The following is a 20,637-nucleotide window of genomic DNA, read 5'->3' as shown; positions in this document are numbered from 1 at the left end:
GACTGCAGAGATATTAGCTGATATATCAATAACAAATGAACAATCATGTCATGGCCAAGACGGACCATTTATGAAACTCAAGTAACGTATTCCCCTGTAGAATCCTACAAACTGGAGGATTTTGAGTGTTTCCCTCATGTGTGACCTTGTTTTCCTGTATCTCCATCTCCCACAGGTGGTCTACATCACAGCCACATTCCCGTTTGTCATGCTCATTGTGCTGTTGATTCGTGGTGTGACACTGCCGGGTGCTTCTGCTGGCATCATGTTCTACCTGTACCCTGACCTCGCTCGTCTGAAGGACCCAGAGGTAGGTGCCCCTCTGCTGCCTGAGTGTAAAAAAAAACGTATACGCGGTTTACTGGCGGATTACAGCGCCAACTTTTGACCAAAGTATGCTGTAGCTGAGTTGTAGCTTTTTGGCGAAATTTCAAAAACTTGACTTAAAATGAGCTTGACAATCATATGGAAACACGCCCCATGCATCATCCTCATGCCCAGTGCTTCCCCTCAGCAGCAGGCCTCAGCCTTTCTGTCCCTCTACTTCACAGGTGTGGATTGACGCCGGCACCCAGATCTTCTTCTCCTACGCCATCTGTTTGGGCGCCATGACTTCCTTGGGGAGCTACAACAAGTACAAATACAACTGCTATAGGTGAGGCATCAGTTTTCAGTGAGGGGCTTAGCGGTAGGGGAGAGAGGGGAGTCCTTGTGTGTTCATTAACAAATCCTCCTCATGACATATGTGTGACATAGGGACTGTTTGCTGCTGGGAGCCCTCAACAGTGGTACCAGTTTTGTGTCTGGCTTCGCAATATTTTCCGTCCTGGGCTTCATGGCACAAGAGCAAGGGGTGGACATTGCTGATGTGGCAGAGTCAGGTACGAGGGTTCTGTAAAGGCGGCAGTGATGGTGGGCGCTGCTTCCTGGTTAACAAATTAAACAACAGTTATGACAAAGAAAAACAGCAACGAATCCCAAACGAATTGAACTTGGTATTAAATGGATTCCTTGATTAATTACAAATGACGGCATCGGAATATGGAAGTTTCCGCAATCAAACACTACTTGACAAAAGCAGAATGTGAGCAAATATGAACATCTGATCAGTTTGTTAGCGCATCATTCGAAGGAAAGCAAGTTGGATGGATTAGGACTCAGATAGAGGTGTTAGCTTTTCAAGAGACATTGAGGGACGTTAAAAGATTATCTTGAATTTACGCTTAGAACTAGCTATATTATGATACGGTGCATGCTGTGCCAGCTTAACCCTTGTGCCTCATAATGGAGAATTGTTCAATCATTTTGGCTGTGTTTATGCATATGGCATACATTTTGGCAGGTGTGTGAGTTGTTTTTTTTTCTAATTTTTGAAGTTCAACCTCCTATAATAAGTTTTATAAACTGTAGTTAAAATACTGACACTCAGACCCTTAGGGACAAAAATACCCAATCAATAATAATAATACAGCAATGTTTGATTACACGGCCATTAACGTATTAAATAACGTATTCTATTATATCAGTCTTTTATTTAAGTCCCTGGCTTCAAGATTGTATTTTTTACTATTTTCTCCAAGTTTGGCCGATGGAGCAAACACATGCTCTTCTCCTGGTGTCCACTCGGGGCACGGCTGCTGTATTATGGAGCACTGCAGTGTTTTAAAACCAATGTTGTTGCCAATCATTGACTGACATCCCCATTGCTGTGGTTCCCATCTATCGGAGTGAAGCATTAGCATGTGGTATTCTTCGTTGTTTCTACAAAAGTTAATTTTTTCTAGAACCGGCAGCTTCCTCTTTTTGTAATTTATTAGGGCCCACGGCCATGAAATCACTAAACCAGGAAAATCCACGGCTAACATGAACTACTAAACATTTCAGCGCAGTAAGAAAAGACTGTATCACAGTTAAAAACACAAAGGGGTTTTCAGAAAGCTTCCATGCTACCGTAAGTAGCCAGTATCGTTTCCATGGACTTAAAGTATATCTCTAACAGTGTATAAGTCTATCGATAAATACTTTATGAGGCTGCAAATGCAACCGTTGTCTTTGTGTGGAGACAAAAATAGCCTTTTTTTCAAGCTGGAAGTCATGCCTAGTGTTCCGATATAATCACACAAGGATTTCATTAATGCTTGTTCTTCACATCCTAAAGCGGATAAAAGATGAATGTCGGCTCTTTCTTTAAAAATACACTCAAGATTACAAAGAACGGTGGTAACGCACCGACAGAGAAGTGAAAGCTGTTGTTTGAATCTCCTCTTTTCTGGATTGTACTTGTTTCTGCTACATTAAGGTGATACATTAAGATATAAGACATCTTGTTTGACATCAAATTAGACACAAACTTGAAACTTGTCATTTTTTGCTGATTACAATGATGTTGTTAGCGTCACATGCTTATGTGAGACCCAAGTCTTCATCTATTACCCCCCCCCCAAGATCATCCAGGTTGACAAAAGCAAATTAAAAACTTCAAACACTGTCCATGCTGCCAGCCCAGTCGATACGAATATTGGACAATTCTGTAGTCTCCAATTTACATCCAGTGCCGAATGAATATTTAGCAGAATTATCCAATATCAACGTTGTGTTTGGCGAGTGGGTTGATGCTCCACAGGTTAACCAAAGAATAGAAGTGTCTATCACACGAACTAGACAGCATGTGTCCGTGTGCAACGAGCACAAGAATAGAATTATTTAAAGTGCATCTCAAGGAGGTCCGCCTTAACTGCGACTGCTTGATGCTGATGCATGAGAGATTATATACTTTGGCTTCTGTTGATCAAAAAGAAAAGGAAATCTATATGAAAACCTAGGTTTTGACATGTAGTATTTAATGTTTTTTTTACAGTCAAGTAATGATTAATCAGACTGTTTTGATGTGGATTTCATGATTTAATATACTTGCTAGCATTTCCTCTCTCAGAGAATGGAAGTTGGTACTATTTTTCGAGTCAACGCGGTGTTTGGTTGGATGCCTTGTCATATTTTGCAACAAAAACTGAACATATTTCCGTATCTTGCTATCAGCTGCAATGCTGTGTTGCTGTTACGGCTGCTTCCCTGTTTCTTAACTTCTGTTTTTACAGTTCCCAATGTGAAGTGGCATCAACGTCAAATTAAACCTCGTAACTACAAAAAAAAACAAAAAAAGCCATTTGCTTTTTATTTGACATACAAGTTTGCATCTGCTGCTGTTTTGCTACGGCCATTTTGCATTCCTCATCGAGAGGATCATGCCTAAGTCAGTCAGGGATGCAGAATGGCTAGAGTGGTGTAGGTGTTGACATACTTAAAAACTAAATTATATTAAAAAAAAAAAACAAGATACACTTGATTTACCTTTTCTAGAAGTTGACTTATTCAGACGCCCAGAAAAGTGAATCAAGCATTCATGGGTTAAATATTCGCTGCAATGTCTCCAATGATCTACAGCTCTCATGACTTACTCCCACAGAGATGCAGAATAATTTACATCACATATTATACTCTTATTATATCGCTATATAGTGATGTGTCATACGAAGTGAAGTAGCAGGTAAGTAGAGATGTGTGACACACTTAATACCTATTTTTTTTTTTGGCAAAAAACTAGCTCCATATAAATACACAACAACTATTTTGCAGTATTGTAGCTCAGGTTTGATCATGCATTCACATCTGGTTTTGCATCTCCATTGTTTGGGGCTTTTTCTTCCCACAGGGAGGCAGATCAGATCATCTTATCATAATACTAATGTTGCCTCCCCCCCACCCCCCTCTGTCTGCTCTCACCCCGCCCCACCCCCCCCTTCCTCTGCAGGTCCTGGCCTGGCGTTCATTGCCTACCCCAAGGCTGTATCCATGATGCCTTTCCCTACAGTCTGGGCAGTTCTGTTCTTCATCATGCTGCTGCTGCTTGGCCTCGACAGTCAGGTTAGCAGAGACGTGAACTCTCACACATGTGCGGCCGTTAAAAGGAAGTGGTGATGGCCACTCGCAAACAGAAAGTACTGAGGTTCCAACGAGCAAAACACTGGCCAATAGTGGAAGCCTGTGCACGGACTCTGTGGGGCGACTGTGTCTCGGTGGTAGAGCACGGTCGTCATTCAATCAGAGGATCGGCGGTTCCATCAGTGTGGTACATGTAGTGTTAAAGCACTTTGAGTGGTCGCTACAAGTACAGTCCATTTACGATTTACTTTAAGGGAGTTTAAAAAGCCTCCTGCTGTATTTTTTATTTCTTGGTGGAAAATGTGAGTTTCTGTGCGTTTGAATTTCGAGGCAAACAAAACCTTCAATAAAGCTTTTTAACAAAAAAAAAGAAGAAACCAACATACATCATACCAACGATTCATTTAATCAAAGATTACTGTAGTTATTGTTGAGATAAATCAATGAATCGTTTTGGTCTATAAAATGTCCAACATGATGTCTTTAAAATAATGTTTATTCCAAAATTCTGTTTAATATCATGAAAAACAGAAGAGCGGGGGAATCTCCTGATTTGAGAGGCTGAACAGCTTTAACGATCATTTGATGATCAAAACAGTGAAAATGATTAAAGTGAAGATCAACTGGAGATCGATGAGACTCGTACGCTCTACGTTGTGTCACAAAAAGACAACAGACCAGAAAGTATAACGGTTTAAAGCATATTGTTTGTGTAAATGGCGGCCATGTTGTCGGTGCGATCCATCCCGTGTTCTTTGTGTGCCCTGCAGTTTGTGGAGGTGGAAGGGCAGATCACATCACTGGTGGATCTGTATCCGTCCTTCCTAAGGAAGGGTTACCGCAGAGAGATCTTCATCGCTATCATCTGCAGCATCAGCTACCTGCTTGGACTCACCATGGTTACCAAGGTAACAACACTATTAAAGGATAAAAAATGGAGACAAAAAGAAAAAACCAGCACCAGTAACCAGCCCTTTACTAAGTCCCGCCCCTCGAACGCACACTGGCCAATCACAGTGATGCTTGTGACCCGGAGGGTTTGGACGTAACGTTTCTACGTAGAAACCTGTGGAGCGAACATTAGCCGAGCACATTAACCCGAACTATCGTTTACTAGAGTTAGCCCTGCTATGCTACGCTAGCTACTGAAGGTATACTGAATGTGTACACTTGCTGCTTCTGCTCTTTTAATGGTTGTAACGGTGAAGAAAGAGGAACAGAGTTGTTCCTTAAAGTCGTTATCTTCTGTCTCGTATCTCCAGCTGACGTGTTGGTTCACTTTTACACTGTGATCCGTAGCGTTAGCTTCTATCTTTATCTTTTAATAAACCCGTCCTCACTGATAAATCCTTCAAACACATAATGTAGACTCTTCTGTCTGATAATACTTTAACAAAGCATTAGATGATATGTATGTGGGGAGTGCAGTTAGTGACGGTTGGGCTGACAGCGTGAGGTGGTAGCAGCCGTGGGTGGAGCTTAACAACAAAGGGTCCGTTCACCAGAACGTACGGAGGAACTTTGTCAACTTCAGACAACTCTAAAGAAAACAGCCTAATGGTTTCAGAGCACATGTACTGTATACTAAACAGTACTAGAACGTTTTCATAGAAGAGGAAAAGTTAGATTGTCACAATCACAGCATGTACGCAGTATAAACGAGCTCACAGCACATATTGATGATAAAATATATATATTTTTTAAACGGCAGCGACATTGTTCGTACAGCTATTAGTGTCTGTCCCTGTGGAGATGACGGGGCTATTTATAGTGTCAAGTCATGAGAACTGTCCTCCCCTCCTCTGGTATTAATAGATGCATTAGACCTGACTTTGCTTTTCCAATTTTTTTCTCTTCCTTCTCTTCTATTTCTGTCTCTCGTCTGTTCTCCCTCTGTTTCTCATCACGTCTTCCTCCTTCCTGTCATGTTCTCTCATTTGTTTTTCCAAAAAAAATCTTTTTGCCTTGTTCTCTTTTCTGTTTCTCAAAACTTCTTCCTCTTCGCATCACCAATGTTCATCCTCTCCACATCGCAAATACGACATTTGCTCCCCCTTGAGTTACACGGACACATTGAGATGTATCGTCGTACCGAACGACCCTTCTCACTGCGGACGTTTTGACTTCCCAAATACAAGTGTATCTGTCATGCTGATAAAGGGCTCTAGTGTTGTGCACGCAGAGCAGCACACCTGCACAAGACGGAACCAAATCCCCCAACATGTGTTACGCATGAGCTTCTCCTGGCAAGTCTCAGCAAAGCACAGTTGTCTGTGAGAAAAGTATTAAAGCTTCTCATCGGTGGTAATGTTGACCTTTACTGAAAGCACCGTTGGGTCTATAAGAGGAGTGTTTTGTGACTCCAGAATCCAGTTCCAAAATAATCCATCACACTTCTTTTGTGAAAATAATATCCGATTGTGTTGAGAGACGTAAGACAAGAGGGTGAAAATATGTTGCCACACCTATTGTCTCTGTGACAACGCACTTTGGAAAGAAATGTGTGCAATCTGTGAACCCGTTGAATGTCGGTTTGACGACGGATAAGACCCCGATGGGTTTTCTTCAGTGTAGCCAGCGTATTCCTTTTCCGTGCGATCAGCAACTTGCGATGCGAGACGATGTGTTTCACAAGCTCATTTTAAACCAGTAAAAAGCTAAATCACTACACAAACACAGCCGGTGGGTTCTGCGATTTTCTTTTTTTTTGCCAATGTGTTCCGCCTCTAGTTCTCCACACACACCGTTTACCTGCATTCAACCAAAGCCTGCTCAGGTGTGATTGGTCAATACTACTCGGACTACAAACCACAAGGCTTCCAATACCAATGTCTTGTCCCGTTGCCTTCAGATTCTGCATTCTTATGCAGATGAAGGTTGTTTATGCGCCAAAATGTTTAAATGAAGACCAGTTCACTATCTTGACTGGAACTGCTGAGTTACACGCTGCAGGTCACATGACGAGTCCCAATGTAAGAGACTTCATGTCTCCTGAGCTACAGGCCTTTTTCTTTCCAGTGAAAAACTACTTTAAAGCCAAATGAGACCTTTTGAACTAATGCTGATAGTGGAAAATGTTCCTCCACCTAGTCTCACGGTCCTCGTTCTCCTTCTGACCACAAGATGATCATACCGTCACCCTCCATCATCCCTCTCTTCTTCATCCATCCTCATCCTCTCCTTCCTCTCGAACCTGGTCTCACGCAACATCCAACCTTCTCACTGTCTCTCTGTTTCCTGCCCCTCCTCCCTCCCTCCATCCCTCCCTCCATCCCTCCCCTCTCCCTCTACTGTTCCCATGACAACATCTTTTTATGGCTGCCGTGGCCTGGTTCAAGTTTAGGATTCCCATGATTGTTAAAACAGATTTCACACACACCCACACACACACACACACATATACACACACACGTGAGCGCACACACAGGCGTGTACGCTGCAGTGGCCTGTCTCCCGTTTTGGTTATGTCTCATGTATCTGCCCCCCCCCCCTCCATGTATTCATTTAAAAGCTCTTGAACTTCTAAACTGAGCCGGTGAGCACTGAAAGGCCGTTCTCTCTATTAGGATGAGATGATAAAAACAGAACAAACAGTAAAGGTATAATAAATAAGTCAATCGTAAATATAATATAATACACATTATTGCACGTATGGAGTCGGACATATGAAGTGTTGGTATTACAGAGTATTTATTGTGCACATAAGTACATTGATATTGATATTGCATATTTAAAGTGAGAGGAAGAAAGTGAAATATTGTGTGTAAAGACCACCTGTGATATTAAACCCGTCTGTCTGTCTGTCTCTCTCTGCAGGGTGGCATGTATGTTTTCCAGCTGTTTGATTACTATGCAGCTAGCGGTGTGTGCCTTCTGTGGGTGGCATTCTTTGAATGTATAGCTGTTGCCTGGGTTTATGGTGAGTACCGTCCTTCTGAATACAACAAAGTACCGTGAGCCTGCAGGATGTATACTTCATGTACTTACAGGAAGTGAATGCCTCTAATGTATTGGATTGTAATGTCTCCATGCAAGCATCCAGAGACAGCAACTCAGTGTTGTCTTCTTCTGGGAATGCAACCGCAAAAGACACATGTTTACATTCTAGTAGTTTTGATGGAACACGGGATGCAGGTTACTGTGGACCTGCAAAAGACATGCTGACTTTCAGGACAACGTTTGGCCCTGTTGTGTTGAGCTAAATACAGACCAGGGCCACTGTTGGAGCTGTATGAAGTATGCATTGAACTCAGACTTGACTCATTAAGTTGTAGCTGAACATGAACCATGCACAAGGCATCCAAAGATTGGAAATTTGAGTTGACGGTTACTCTCTGGAGTCATTTTCTCATAGACTTCTATACAATCAAACTTCTTTTTGCAACCAGAATTTCTTCAGATTTGGCACAAAGGTCCACTTGTACTCGAGGTTGAACCGTTTCGAAGTAGGTGGTGAAAGGTCACCTCGCAAAACACGAAATCAAGAATTCACATGCTAGTTATGACAATTTCACACGAATGTCTAATGGCATTAAATGATAAAGTGTTGACATCTTGGACAGACATGGATGTAAACAGCAACAACACTGTGTTTAAAGCATTTTGCCTCTGTGCTTGAAATGTTCTGCACACATGATCTCACATGAGTCCTGGTGCATTCTGTGTAAAAGTGTTTTTGGAGATTAAATAACCATTGGGTGGGTATTTGACTGTCTTCACAGGCGTTGATAATTTCTACGATGCACTTGAGGACATGCTTGGCTACAGACCAAATGCTTGGATGAAATGGAGCTGGACTGTTATCACTCCTGTACTGTGCATGGTAAGAGCCTGCTGCTGCTGCTGTGATAGACGGTGAACCATAATCATCAGGTTCAGTCTGCAGATTATGACACAGCAAAACAAAAAGGAGTTTGACTTCTTCTTCCTCTTTTTATGAAAACCGTTCTTCTGCTTCCTGAAACGTGTTTGAGTCCTCACGACGTTCACGTGTTTCTTAAAGAGACACGTTGTCATTTTGACATTAAATGTGCAGTATTTGCCTTCATTACTTTACCGAAAACATAATGAAATAAATGATATATCACACTGACACCCTTGAGTCATTGTCACCTTGTGATGTTGTGGACTTACACAATAATACACACAGTGTTACTCGGTGTGCATTGGATTTAGTTTGTGAAACTCTCCCTGACAGCGCTGACATTCGTACTCATTCCTCCTCCTCAGGGCTGCTTTATCTTCTCCCTGGTCAAATACAAGCCATTGACGTACAACAAGATCTACCAGTATCCAGACTGGGCCGTCGGAATAGGTTGGACTCTGGCCTTGACCTCCATGATCTGCATCCCCATGGTGGTTGTCATCAAGATCATCCGCTCTGACGGGCCGCTCATTGAGGTGGGTGGCTTATGCACAAATTCTGCCGAAAGGTTTTGTTTTTCGAACGCAGATTTTCTAGGTTTTGTTTGTATGCGATTGTTTTTTAGTCCGTTTTTTTTAAGCGTATACTGTTCCCTTCCTACCTGCTTCTCTCTGTTGTTTCCACCTCTCCTTTAATTAAACCCCGCCCTCCTCTCCCTCCTTCTGCCCCGCAGAGGATTAAGGCGGTGGCAGCCCCGGTTCGCGGCGGCGCCAGCTCCCGTCCCGCAGACCACCGTGGCCTCAAGGAGCTGTCCTACCCTCTGGACCCCAACGGGAACAAGGGCCTCCTGATGAAGGCCCCCACCCACACCATCGTAGAAACCATGATGTAAAGGAATGAGGCGGAGGCTCTCCATGAGATCGCTCTCCTCTCCTCTCCTCTCCTCTCCTCTCCTCTACAATGCTTCTAAAGCTAGCTAGTCTTTTCTGTCTATCTGTCTATCTGTCTGTCTGGTGGACTGATAAGGGTTTTAAGGAAGAAAAAAAAAAAAGCGTTTCCCGTTTCAAATCTTGTAGGAATACTCTGGAAGTAGTTTGCTCTTGGTGGGTTTTCTTAAGAGGGTAGCAATCACATTTCAAATCTATTTCTGAATTACTCACAATGGTGCTGGTCCTTTCCCCCTATTTGTATGATCCACTTTAGTCTTGTTTAAAAGCAGAGTGGCAAATTAGTACCGGCCTCTGGTCATACGCTGGTACATTTCTGTTTGCTGCGCCAGCAACGTTTTGCAGAATATCAGCCATTGTTGTAAAAAAGAAGAAGAAGAAGAAGAAGAAAGTGGTTATTGAGTCTTGGAATCAAACTGAATGTTGTAGCCACAAAATGAAAAAAAAAGAAATTCCCATATTGAACACATATCACCAACATTAGTTTTTGGGTCTGTTTTTGGAATATATAACAGCTCTCTGCCTGTGATATGATATCACACACACACACATATATATATATATATATATATATATATATATATATATATATATATAATGGACATGGTGCACTTCTCTGAGGGTGTGTGCCGTGGGGGTTATTCGGTTCCACTTTGTTCAGGAGAGAGGAGGTAGAAGATCGAGGCACTGCAGGTACAGCATGAATAATAAAAAAAACATATTTCTTATCCATGTCTGAAACATTTCGATGATATTCCAGCTGCACAAGGCGAGACCTTTCGTGAGAAATAGGACCAAACCTACCAATCGAAATTCCAGTATTCTCATTTCTAGTACACAAAATTGCCCGGTGCAGCTAAAAAGAAAAAAATTCAGTAAATGTATTCTCACAGCCATGACAGCCGATGACCCTTATCAAGCCAGGATCCTGGTTTTTGAAATGCACCTTAGCCCAAACATCCCCATCCGCCATGGCCTGAAACTATGGGTCAATGAGAAAACTAGCACTGAGACTGCGACCGAGGAAACCCGCTCCTGCACAGAGAGAGAGGTATCTGAAAGGATTTGAAGTGTGGAGGTTGAACCCTTGAGTGTGTTGTATGTGGCGTACTGTACAGTAGTAGCTAATCAGTCCATCTATATCTATCTCTATCTATCTTTCTCTGTCCTAGACCAGTTTACAGTACGTTAGTGACTGCACTAGGCACTCTTGGCTTACACTTTTGGATTGGATTTATTTTATTTTCTACAGAGGGAGTTACATTATTATTAGTTTTTCCTCTGTCAATGTTTAGATTTTTTCTTTTTTTTATTAAGACTATAATATTATTGTTATTCACTATTGATGATAATTGCTGTAGTTTTACATAGAAGAAGGAACACTTGTGAAAATACTAAGCTATTATACAAATCATACATTTACAGTGGCAGCCATTGTAACGAGAATCCTCGTTCCGCAGCGTCGGCCCTGCCAAAAATTCCGTCTTTAGCGTCAAGCAAACAAACAATGCAACTTATTTTATCCCCAAATACTTTCTCCTTTTGGGGGTGTGGGTCAAACATTCGGCAAGCAGTTCAATGTACAGTAAAGTATGTGGATTCTACAATGGCTCCATCTGTAAATCGGTAGGTGTTGGGGGTTTATAGCTTTTCCTCTTCTGTAAATACCGGGGGACTGTATTTCATTTGGATAGATTCTGCCGGACAGGGCACTGTATGAGATGGTAAAACCGACATGTCACCAACTCAATGACTCCACGCGAGGAGTAGTCAAACTCCTTTCCAGACTCTATTGGCTGCGGACAGATCGGAGCCAGTGAACGACGGAGTTTGGTCACGTTTTTTTATTTTTTCCCCACAGTCACCATGTTGCTCCACTTCACTTCTAAATGAGAGCTGAGAAGCTTCATATCAAACAGGGAACCTCAACTGTTCTGAAAAGCAATTGAAATGTAGCAGACGGTTGTACACGTTGCAACATCGACCTCGGAAGTTAGTGGGAATTTGGTGTTCTGTCGTCATTTGGGATTATCAGAATGAATTTTCGAGGCGTAGCGACGGCAAATAAAAAGAACAATCGCAACATCCAAATAAGTCCAAAACTCGAAATGTTGCGCTAAGTCGGACTCTGCCTGAAATTCTAATTAAGCCTAACCAAAGACACAAATGAAGAGAATAGTAAACTTAACTTCGGATCGAATATATTAGTAAATTAAAGCTGTGAAATTAGGCAACTATATAAGATGTAATAAAAACGGGACACTGGCTGAATGATTATCTGAGACATTTACCACCGTTGCATTCGCTTTAACAGGTCCGTGGAACAACGGGTGTCCCGCGTGTGTGTGTGTGTCGCCAGTGACCATCCACTCAGGACTTTCTCTTTAGCTGCTTTAACCCAGCGTCCAAAAAAATTTGACTTGTAACTGTGGCCGACAAAGAGACATTTAACGGTAGCAGTTGAGAACGATGTTATTGTCCGTCTTGAGAGGCCATTGGATCAGTTCGTTGCCACATAGAATGGAATATATATCACACCTTTACTGCCTATGTAATCCGCAATCGAAGGCAGAAATACAAAAAAAAGAGTGAGTCAAAGTGAGATATTATCGCACCTTATTTGTATAATTTGGACTTCATGTGAAATGATGAGGCCAAAAGAAAAACACTGCCATCTTTTTATTCAGGGCCTCGCTGGCCTCTATAGTAAAGCAAATCTGAATACTGTCGACACCCTTCTGTTTTCCAAAAAGCACAACAGCAGACATATTAAAATAGATCAAAATGTTATTAAACTATTCATTCACGTCACACATACAGTTATACAGTACACATGCATTGCAGGAATCTGACCTACGACATCACATCAGACGTGATCGTGAAATCAGGGCGTCATTTCGTGTGTCATCTAAGCTTTGATCATTTCCTTTTTTTATTTCACTTTATTTAATTTCTTCAACTAGAATAAAGTAGTTCATATCATTAAAAGGGATTTGTGAAACCAAATCCACAGCAGACATCTATTTTCATACAGTAATAAACTTTTCCTATATAAGTCGTCTTTGTACAGCTACGCTCCCATCGCAGACTTCCCATTTTAATACCGATACAAAGCTTTTGTTTTAATGTTGAACTTTTGTACAGATCTGGTCCCTCGGTGCCCTGAAGGATCTTTGCACTAAGGTGGGGAGAAGAATGGTGGTAATGCTGAAAGAAAAGATCTGCCAGATAGAACAACAGCATCAGAAACGTTACAAAAAAACTAGTCCTAGCGAAACGCACGGAGCACCTATGGAAAGCTAAATATCCAGTTTCACCATTTTGCCTACATGGTGCATCTATTAAATGTCTCGGTCATAAATAAGATGCACAAAATGGAAATGCATGTTTTTTATAATGTGGGGACCACAAGAAATAGCAATGTTGAAAACTAAATATCTGTTGCAAAGAGACACAAAAGTCGATCCGGGGCAGGTAAATGTGACTGAACCTGTTCCTCTCGGAGCTGAATGGAACCGTTCCCTAGTGCTGAGATCCTTCTTTTGGTGGGGCAACGTGGACCAGAAATAATAACTAATGCAGTCGTTTATTGGTTTGTTCTGCCTCTCTGTGTATATTTAAAGTATATGCCAGTTCCTCTGCCTTCTTACACTCCCCTTCAGTTAGCCTAAGTAAACCTTCCTTTAACCTAAGCTAACCGATTTTTTCTCAGAGAAAAACGAATTTGCAAGAGAATCGAAGCATTAAGCGATGCACAAAGTTTTTACCGCCGAATGTTGAAATGTGAAGGTCGCCCGCGGGTGATTGTAAAAGTTTCTGAAGATCTATTTTTTAGGGTGAAAACAAAGAATTAGTTTCCTTCTTTTTTATTTTTGTTGATCTAGTTTTATTGAATTCTGCAGTTTTTCTTGTTTTATTTTATTTTTGATTGTGTGTCTGTCACATTTGCCTTTTGTATTCCAAATATAGTGTATTTGAACCTCTGTCATCGGAGTAACTTGTACAACTATCAATCAAAAAAACAAAGCAAAAAATCAACAAAAAAAAGCTAAGGTTTGTTACGTGCAATACTTTGTAGAATACTTTTCTTTTTCTCGCTGTTTTTCCAAGAGGTGGTACCAACCTTTGAAAAAAAAAAGAAAACGACAGCCTGTGAATTCTTGATGAAGACAATTTGAACCTTCAGGGTCCAGTTAAATTAAAACCGGCCACAAAATGCTCCACAGTGTGGAAGTAATCCAAACCAAACCACTACTCCATCAAAGATCTTGTGGTTTAAAATGCACTGAGAGAGATACTAACATTTTGTGACATCAAATTGAATTTCTTAGCGAAACACATTTTATTTTATTTTTTTTGTGACAGACTGCTAAAGTGTGAGTTTGTGAGGGGTACGAGACACAGTAACACTGCCACTAAGCCCGCCATCGTTCTACCTGCTTTGTTCATCTCAGTCCTGCTGTGCTGCTACAACATCCGGCAGCTTTCCAAAAGCACGCCGCCACCAAAGTTCACCGTTTCTAATCCACACACACCCGAAATCTGACCAGTGCCCCTCTGAGGGTTGAAAGTCTAATTTGCTTGTGATGGAACAAATACATCGGAGTGATTTCGGCTGCTTTTGGGAAGCCTGCCCCTCAGCAACAAATGCAGTAAATCCAATAAAAACCAGATGGAACCATATCAAATGTGGGCTTTTCTTTTAAAACCTTGTATGCAATTTCTACATTCGGCTTATTCAGACATTTCTAAATCCAGCTCCACTTGCCCCCCCCCCCCCCCCCCCCCCCCCCCCCGCAGCCTCAGTGCTTTATCAAAGAAACTGAAGAACCAAACTACATCCACGCAGGACCATGTGACCTGATTTTAAATCCCGCGTTGCCTACATCGTCTTCATCGCTGGTATGAAAACACCATATCTGCAGGTTTCGGAATCTAATGTTCTGTTTCTGTGATAAAGATTCAACATTAGACCAAACGGATGTGAGGTGACACAAAATCTGTTTAATCACTGAAGTCACTGTGACTGCGGAGGAGGATCGACGGGGCTCCATTTCCTTAAAAAGAGCAAATTAGTTCTTTGGTTCGATGTTCTGAAAAAGATGTCGTCCTCACTCGGAGAACCGTAGTCGTCATGGAACCCAATTACATTTTTGGCTTTTTTAGCTTTTAATCAAGTTTTGACTTTTGGCCGTACAATCATCTTTCCTCTTTTTAAATTAAACAATGATCTCAGCGCTAAGTCCTCTGGGAAATGGAGTCCCTCTCCTCCTCCCCATCCTCTCGGTCGACAGACTCGCTCTGAATATTGTTCCCAATGACGATGCCTCTGTCTCTCCTGCATTATACTGTATGCCAGCCCTTCCTTTTTTTAAGGAATGTACATTAGAAAATGTTTTTTAATTCTTTCTGAAGAAAAAAACATTTTAAAAGAATTTGAAAGGTTTTATTTTTTATTTCTATGGCCAACCTGTAAGCTAGGTTAAAAAAAAAATATGAAAAAAATATGTGTTTGAACGGGTTTTACAAAAGGTGTAAAACTTTTTTTATTTCTTAATAAAAAATTTGTCTTCTGAAAATGAGCTGTTGAGTTTTTTTTTGTGTCTGTATGTTCATGTACGGGTAACACAGACACGCACAAAGATCATTCCATTCAAGTTCAATTTCCCAACTGGTGGGACTTATGTACCTAAATCCTCTCGACAGCATAATAAACTCTAATCCTACAAATCCTGCATTACAAGAGTTAAGGTACTCAGGCCAACGCAGGAGGCTGCATTCCAACACGTTCACTGCTGCCCGGTTCCCTTACATATGTGAAAGTATTCAAATGGGTTGGAAACAGCTTTGTGCCAATTATAATAAAAGCAATTATATGTATATAATTAACATATATGTCTTTTGGCACCTGTAATGGTAAAATATGTATTAAGTATAATAATGGTAAAATATATTTTAGTATCTTGGGATGTTTTGAAAGAGGTTCTACTGATGGGAAAGTACAGAGACACAGGGAAAGATCACTGCAGTCCTACAGAGGCATTTAATTAGTTCATGAAACCAATGTCTTATCTTCCAAGGTTGTTCATATGCACACACGAGAAGAAGGTGAAAGGAAGCATTGTTTCTGACCTCTGTATGAAACTGACTCCCAGTTGAACGCACCTGGAAGACTCAAAAATAATGAGCAGAACAAATCAACCCGTGTCCAAAAACCTATACTCCCTTTCCTATGAGGTAACTAAAGGCGTGATTTCTAGCATGCATAAAATATGATGTGCCTTGTACTTCGTTGACAGTGTTTGCACAGTTCACTGAGATACGTGTCTGTGTGTCCGCTCTCCTGCTTGCAAGCATTAAATTGACTCTTACTACTTTGAGCATTCATCAGACTCTGTTTATTTAATCAACTCTTATCCCGCATCTACATAGAAATATTCCACAACACACCTGACTTTTTTTAGGAGAATGCTGTTTATGTCTCGTGCGAAGCTAAAAGAGATTTTCTCTCTTGTCACGTGACTCATTAATCAGTCAAGTTAACTTTAACCACTCATACCCTAAACCTATAACTAAGCGGTGTTGTTGCCTAAAACTATTTCCCTGTCAGGACTGAAGCTTATTTAAAAAAAAGACTCAAACTAACGCCGTCCCTATTTGTCCAGAACTGACGCTAGCGGTGGACTCAGAGTCGTAGTTTGAAGCTCGGGGCCACTGACCAAGCGGCGCTGTTTGTGGGGTCGGGAGTAAGAAGAAGTTGACTGAGTTGGTGAGTTGCAAGTCAAAAACGTCTAAAACCAACGTAAATCTGTTTGAGTTGGTGATTTTCTTAGCAGATTTAATCCAGACATTCTTTGACCTGTAAATCCCCCTAATCAGCGCTGTTCTCTGCATTGTGGGTAAATAAGAGAGTACAAACACTTTTAAAGATATCCGATTGCAAAACAGAACACCAGTTAGGTTCATTCGTTTTCAGTGTCTTTGCTGCCGACACTCAGCGGTGCTGTTTTCCCAAACTGCCACATAAAACAGATCATCTGTGGAAAGGTCTGGTTCCGCTCCTGATGGCGTTTGCAAGACTCCAAAGGAAAACAACCAATCAGATTCATATTTCAGTGTAAACTGAGAAGGTTTATGACATATCTGCCGTGTTAACAACAGCCGAGCATTTTACAGCTAAACAGTTCACTAAAATCTGTTTCTGAAAACATTTGAGAAAAGAAACGAGCAACGCAGCAACATAATCTTGATTTAATATTCGATCGGCGGCGCCTAGTTCGACAGTTTGACTGAAGTTTTACAAGCTCATTGACGGCGATGTTAAGAGGCCCCTCGGCTCCGATTGGTTGTTTTTCTTCGGCTGCATTAGAATCTTGCAAACGCCAAAAAGAGCGCCAAAGGAAATAGTGACAGTTTGAGCAAATGTGACAAAAAGTTATTTTAATTACAGTCAGCAACTGTAGCTTTACGGTAACTTAGATGCTGTTCTTGAATCTATCAGGAAACATGTTCCTTTGGCTGTGATTGGTTGGGCTGAGTGATTGCCAGGTGATCCCTGGTTGGTGAACCATGGCAGCCCTTCAGGATAGAAAGCCAGCTTCCCACAAAAAGTCAACAACCTCCTGCTATATATTCTTGATGTGTGTGTGTGTTAAAAAGATTATTTTCCACCACATGTGTTTTAGAGTAAATCATCTGATGCAGAAACCGTGGGAACTGTGTGTTTTTTCACCCCTTTATTAATGCCTTTTCCCAAAGTTAGGGGTTTGAGTCGGCTTCATGGTGGCACCACAACCCACAACAATCCAACCGGTGCTTACCTGACCAAACAAAACAGCCAACAGGCATCACTTACCTAAGCTAAGCTAACCAATGAAAACAGCACAAACAACCTCCAATCCCTCCCAAACTGAGCTTCAGTTGATGGAATATTTTGACCCAAACATCCGTTGGGTTTCACAACAGGGAAACGAAGGCTCAGACATGCTGGTGATGAATGGAAGCTGGGCACTGAACACAGCTAATTATCCCAGACGTTAGTTTCCCTCAACAGCTGCGGTTACATGCGGTTACTGTTTTTTAAATCAAAACAACTGACTCCAGTGAAGGTATTATGAGGGCTACATAAAAATACTAATTTAAAATGTCCTGTTTACGCTTCACAGTGAAAGGAAGACAGAGGGTTCTTTCAGACACCGTACCAATCCAGTTAAGTCTCGGTTCATTATGTTGTGTTGATCTTTTGTCTAGAAAAGAGACACAAATACCACCACTTCAGTTCTGATTATTGCTCCCATGTGACCCAACAAAAGGCCTTTTATTCAGCCGGAAACACAGAAGATGATGTTGGCTTGAACTTAGCGTTGAATAATATTAATTTTGCTGTTGTTTTACCGCAGCCTGAGCTTTAAATAGCTGAGCACTCCAGGGACAGAAACACAACGCTGACATTTCCATTCTCTGCCTGCCAGCTCCTGGAATAGACTTCGCTGCTGAGAATCTCTTTCTCCCGTTTCATCTTCATGACAGTTGTTTGGCCTTAACTTCCACAGAGCAACAAGCCAAAACAAATCTGTGTGTATTCAGGATTAGTGTTTTATGGTACTTTCGCCTTTTGTTCCACAGTCAGAAATAGAACAGGAAGTGGAAGGGCAAAGCAAGCGAGGGATGATGTGAAAATCAAGCGTGGCCGGTTTAGATCCAGGATGTTGTGGTTTCTTGGTGCAGCCCGCGGGGACACCGCGTGTGCTTTTTGCAGATTTTCCACCAATTTGGCAAATCCACTGTCCTCCACACTGTATCCCAGTTACTGCAGAGCACTGCTGTCCTGTGGACTGTTGAACACAGACACGTGCCACCTCTTTGACTCAAGATGTCTCTCAGTGAGCTTCAGCTGGGTTTAACGGCGGCAGTGTTTGTTCTGTTGTGATCTTTTTCGACATTCTATATTCTATACTACGACTTCTTCAGTCATACTATGATATTTGTTGTCATACTTTACTCTTGACTTCTTTAGTCATACTATGATATTTGTTGTCATACTTTAATCTGACTTCTTTAGTCATACTATAAATTGACCTTTTTCATCACACTAGACTCTATACAAGTTACTTTTCAACGTCTTTTTCCGACATACTTTACTATTTCAGTCTCACTATACTTTGACTTTAAAAAACACAACTTGATTTCCTATATTCTGACTTTTTCATTATGTTTTTTGACATACGATACTATGACTTTATGACCTTAGTTATACTTTATTATAATTCTTTTCTTGACTTTTCTTCGGTCTTTATTTCACCACTTTATTAGACCGGCACTCAGTCCGGTTTAATTTGTCATATTATTGCCTCGTCAGTAGCTGATGACAGTGACTTCTGATTGTCTGGACGCAGCAGTAGAGCTGAAACGCTTTCCCCTTTTCTTGGCAACATATTTTCTTGGCTATATATTACATATTGCAACTTCTAGGTATGGATACATATTATGATTGTTCATTAGTTTTTTGGAGTGATGACAAACAATCTCTCTTTTCTTAAACTCTCTTGGTTTTCTGTTTCTGTTTTGGTCCAGAAACACACAGCAGCCTGTTGGCCTGTTGCCTCGTGATGCAGCTCTCATCATGCTGTTGTCTCTGTCTGCGCCTCTCCGGCTACCAGGACTAAAAGATATCTGTGTTTTGTTAGTGGACATCAAACGTTAGGTGTGATTGGTCCCGTTTCTGTAGTTTCATCCGGTCTTCAGGTCTTTCCTCAGCTTCAGTTCCACCGGCTGATGAAGTGCAGAAGCACGATGAAGACGAGTCACGTCCAGAGACAGAAGTTCCTGTTTCAATGTAGGCTCGTTAGGTCAGAGTGTGCATACTTATACATATGAGTTTATCTGTAAATGTACAGACTGTATAGTGTGTAATTGGGTCCTTAACTTCTTTTCCATACGTTACTGCTGTGTGTGTGTGTGTGTGTGTGTGTGTGTGTGTGTGTGTGTGTGTGTGTGCATGCATTTGATGTGCACTCTGTGTTGGACCTGTTATGTAACCGTAGACTCTTGGGGATAATTAAATCTGCAGAAGCAGAATGTACAGTAGATACAATGAACCACGTTATGTAGCAGAAAAACAAATTGTGTGTTCTCACACGGACACAATACAAAAAGGCTCAAATACCAACATTCAAACACTCTTTTCCACATTAAAGCACAGACACAAACGTGCACCGTCTGAATAAGACAGTATATTACATTTAAGTGTGTGTATGCTGGCCCATATCATTCTCTCCTCACACACACGGCTTGTTTTCCCCAAAACACTCAGGAACTAATGAAGTTCTGCAAAAGCATGTGTGTGTGTTTACAAGTGAGAAACCAATAGATGATGCTGTTTAGGTCTTACTGGTGAAAGCCTACGATGTAAGCATTTAAAGACTCACACCCCGATAGTTTGTTCCTTCTTTAGAAGTATTACCTTCACTTCAGTGACTTTGTGTAGTACTATGGGAACATAGGAACATAAAAACCAGTTATTCTACAAGTCCCTGCATGGAAAGCATGTGCATACAGTGTGTATAGATGTCTCACACACGCAGCGCTGAAGCATCGGGATTACATTCAACACCAAAGTAACGACAGACGAGTCATCGCACATAAAATTAGACATTTTATTTGTTCTTCTGATCTTTTCTCACGTTCTTCTCAAAAAGAGAAGTATAGCAGTACACTCTTGGTTTCATAGAAAATGAAAAAAAACAAAAAAAACCCCGACAACAACAAAGTTATACATTTTATTTCCCCTCCGATGTTTTTTTTTTTGTATTTGCTCCCATGTTTCGGAAGAGTAATATTGTCATAGAAAAATACTATATTACATAGAATAGAACTTTACACAATCTG

General features: G+C 41.2%; 1 protein-coding gene across 1 annotated transcript in view; it reads left to right on the top strand.

Moving 5' to 3' along the window:
* LOC306715927 (sodium- and chloride-dependent taurine transporter-like) overlaps window positions 1-13,954 on the top strand; it is a 33,375-nt gene extending 19,421 nt beyond the window's left edge. The window contains exons 7-15 of the mRNA XM_079186428.1: window positions 176-310; window positions 552-655; window positions 757-881; window positions 3,809-3,921; window positions 4,710-4,847; window positions 7,756-7,858; window positions 8,661-8,761; window positions 9,169-9,339; window positions 9,537-13,954. Coding sequence (XP_079042554.1) covers window positions 176-310; window positions 552-655; window positions 757-881; window positions 3,809-3,921; window positions 4,710-4,847; window positions 7,756-7,858; window positions 8,661-8,761; window positions 9,169-9,339; window positions 9,537-9,695 — 1,149 coding nt within the window. The 3' untranslated portion in view covers window positions 9,696-13,954. The remainder of the gene's footprint in view (window positions 1-175; window positions 311-551; window positions 656-756; window positions 882-3,808; window positions 3,922-4,709; window positions 4,848-7,755; window positions 7,859-8,660; window positions 8,762-9,168; window positions 9,340-9,536) is intronic.
* Window positions 13,955-20,637: the final 6,683 nt, after the last annotated feature.

Source organism: Pholis gunnellus (assembly GCF_910591455.1).
Source record: "Pholis gunnellus genome assembly, chromosome: 3".
NCBI classification, from domain to species: Eukaryota; Metazoa; Chordata; class Actinopteri; order Perciformes; family Pholidae; genus Pholis; species Pholis gunnellus.
This window is presented reverse-complemented; position numbering and strand designations above follow the sequence as displayed.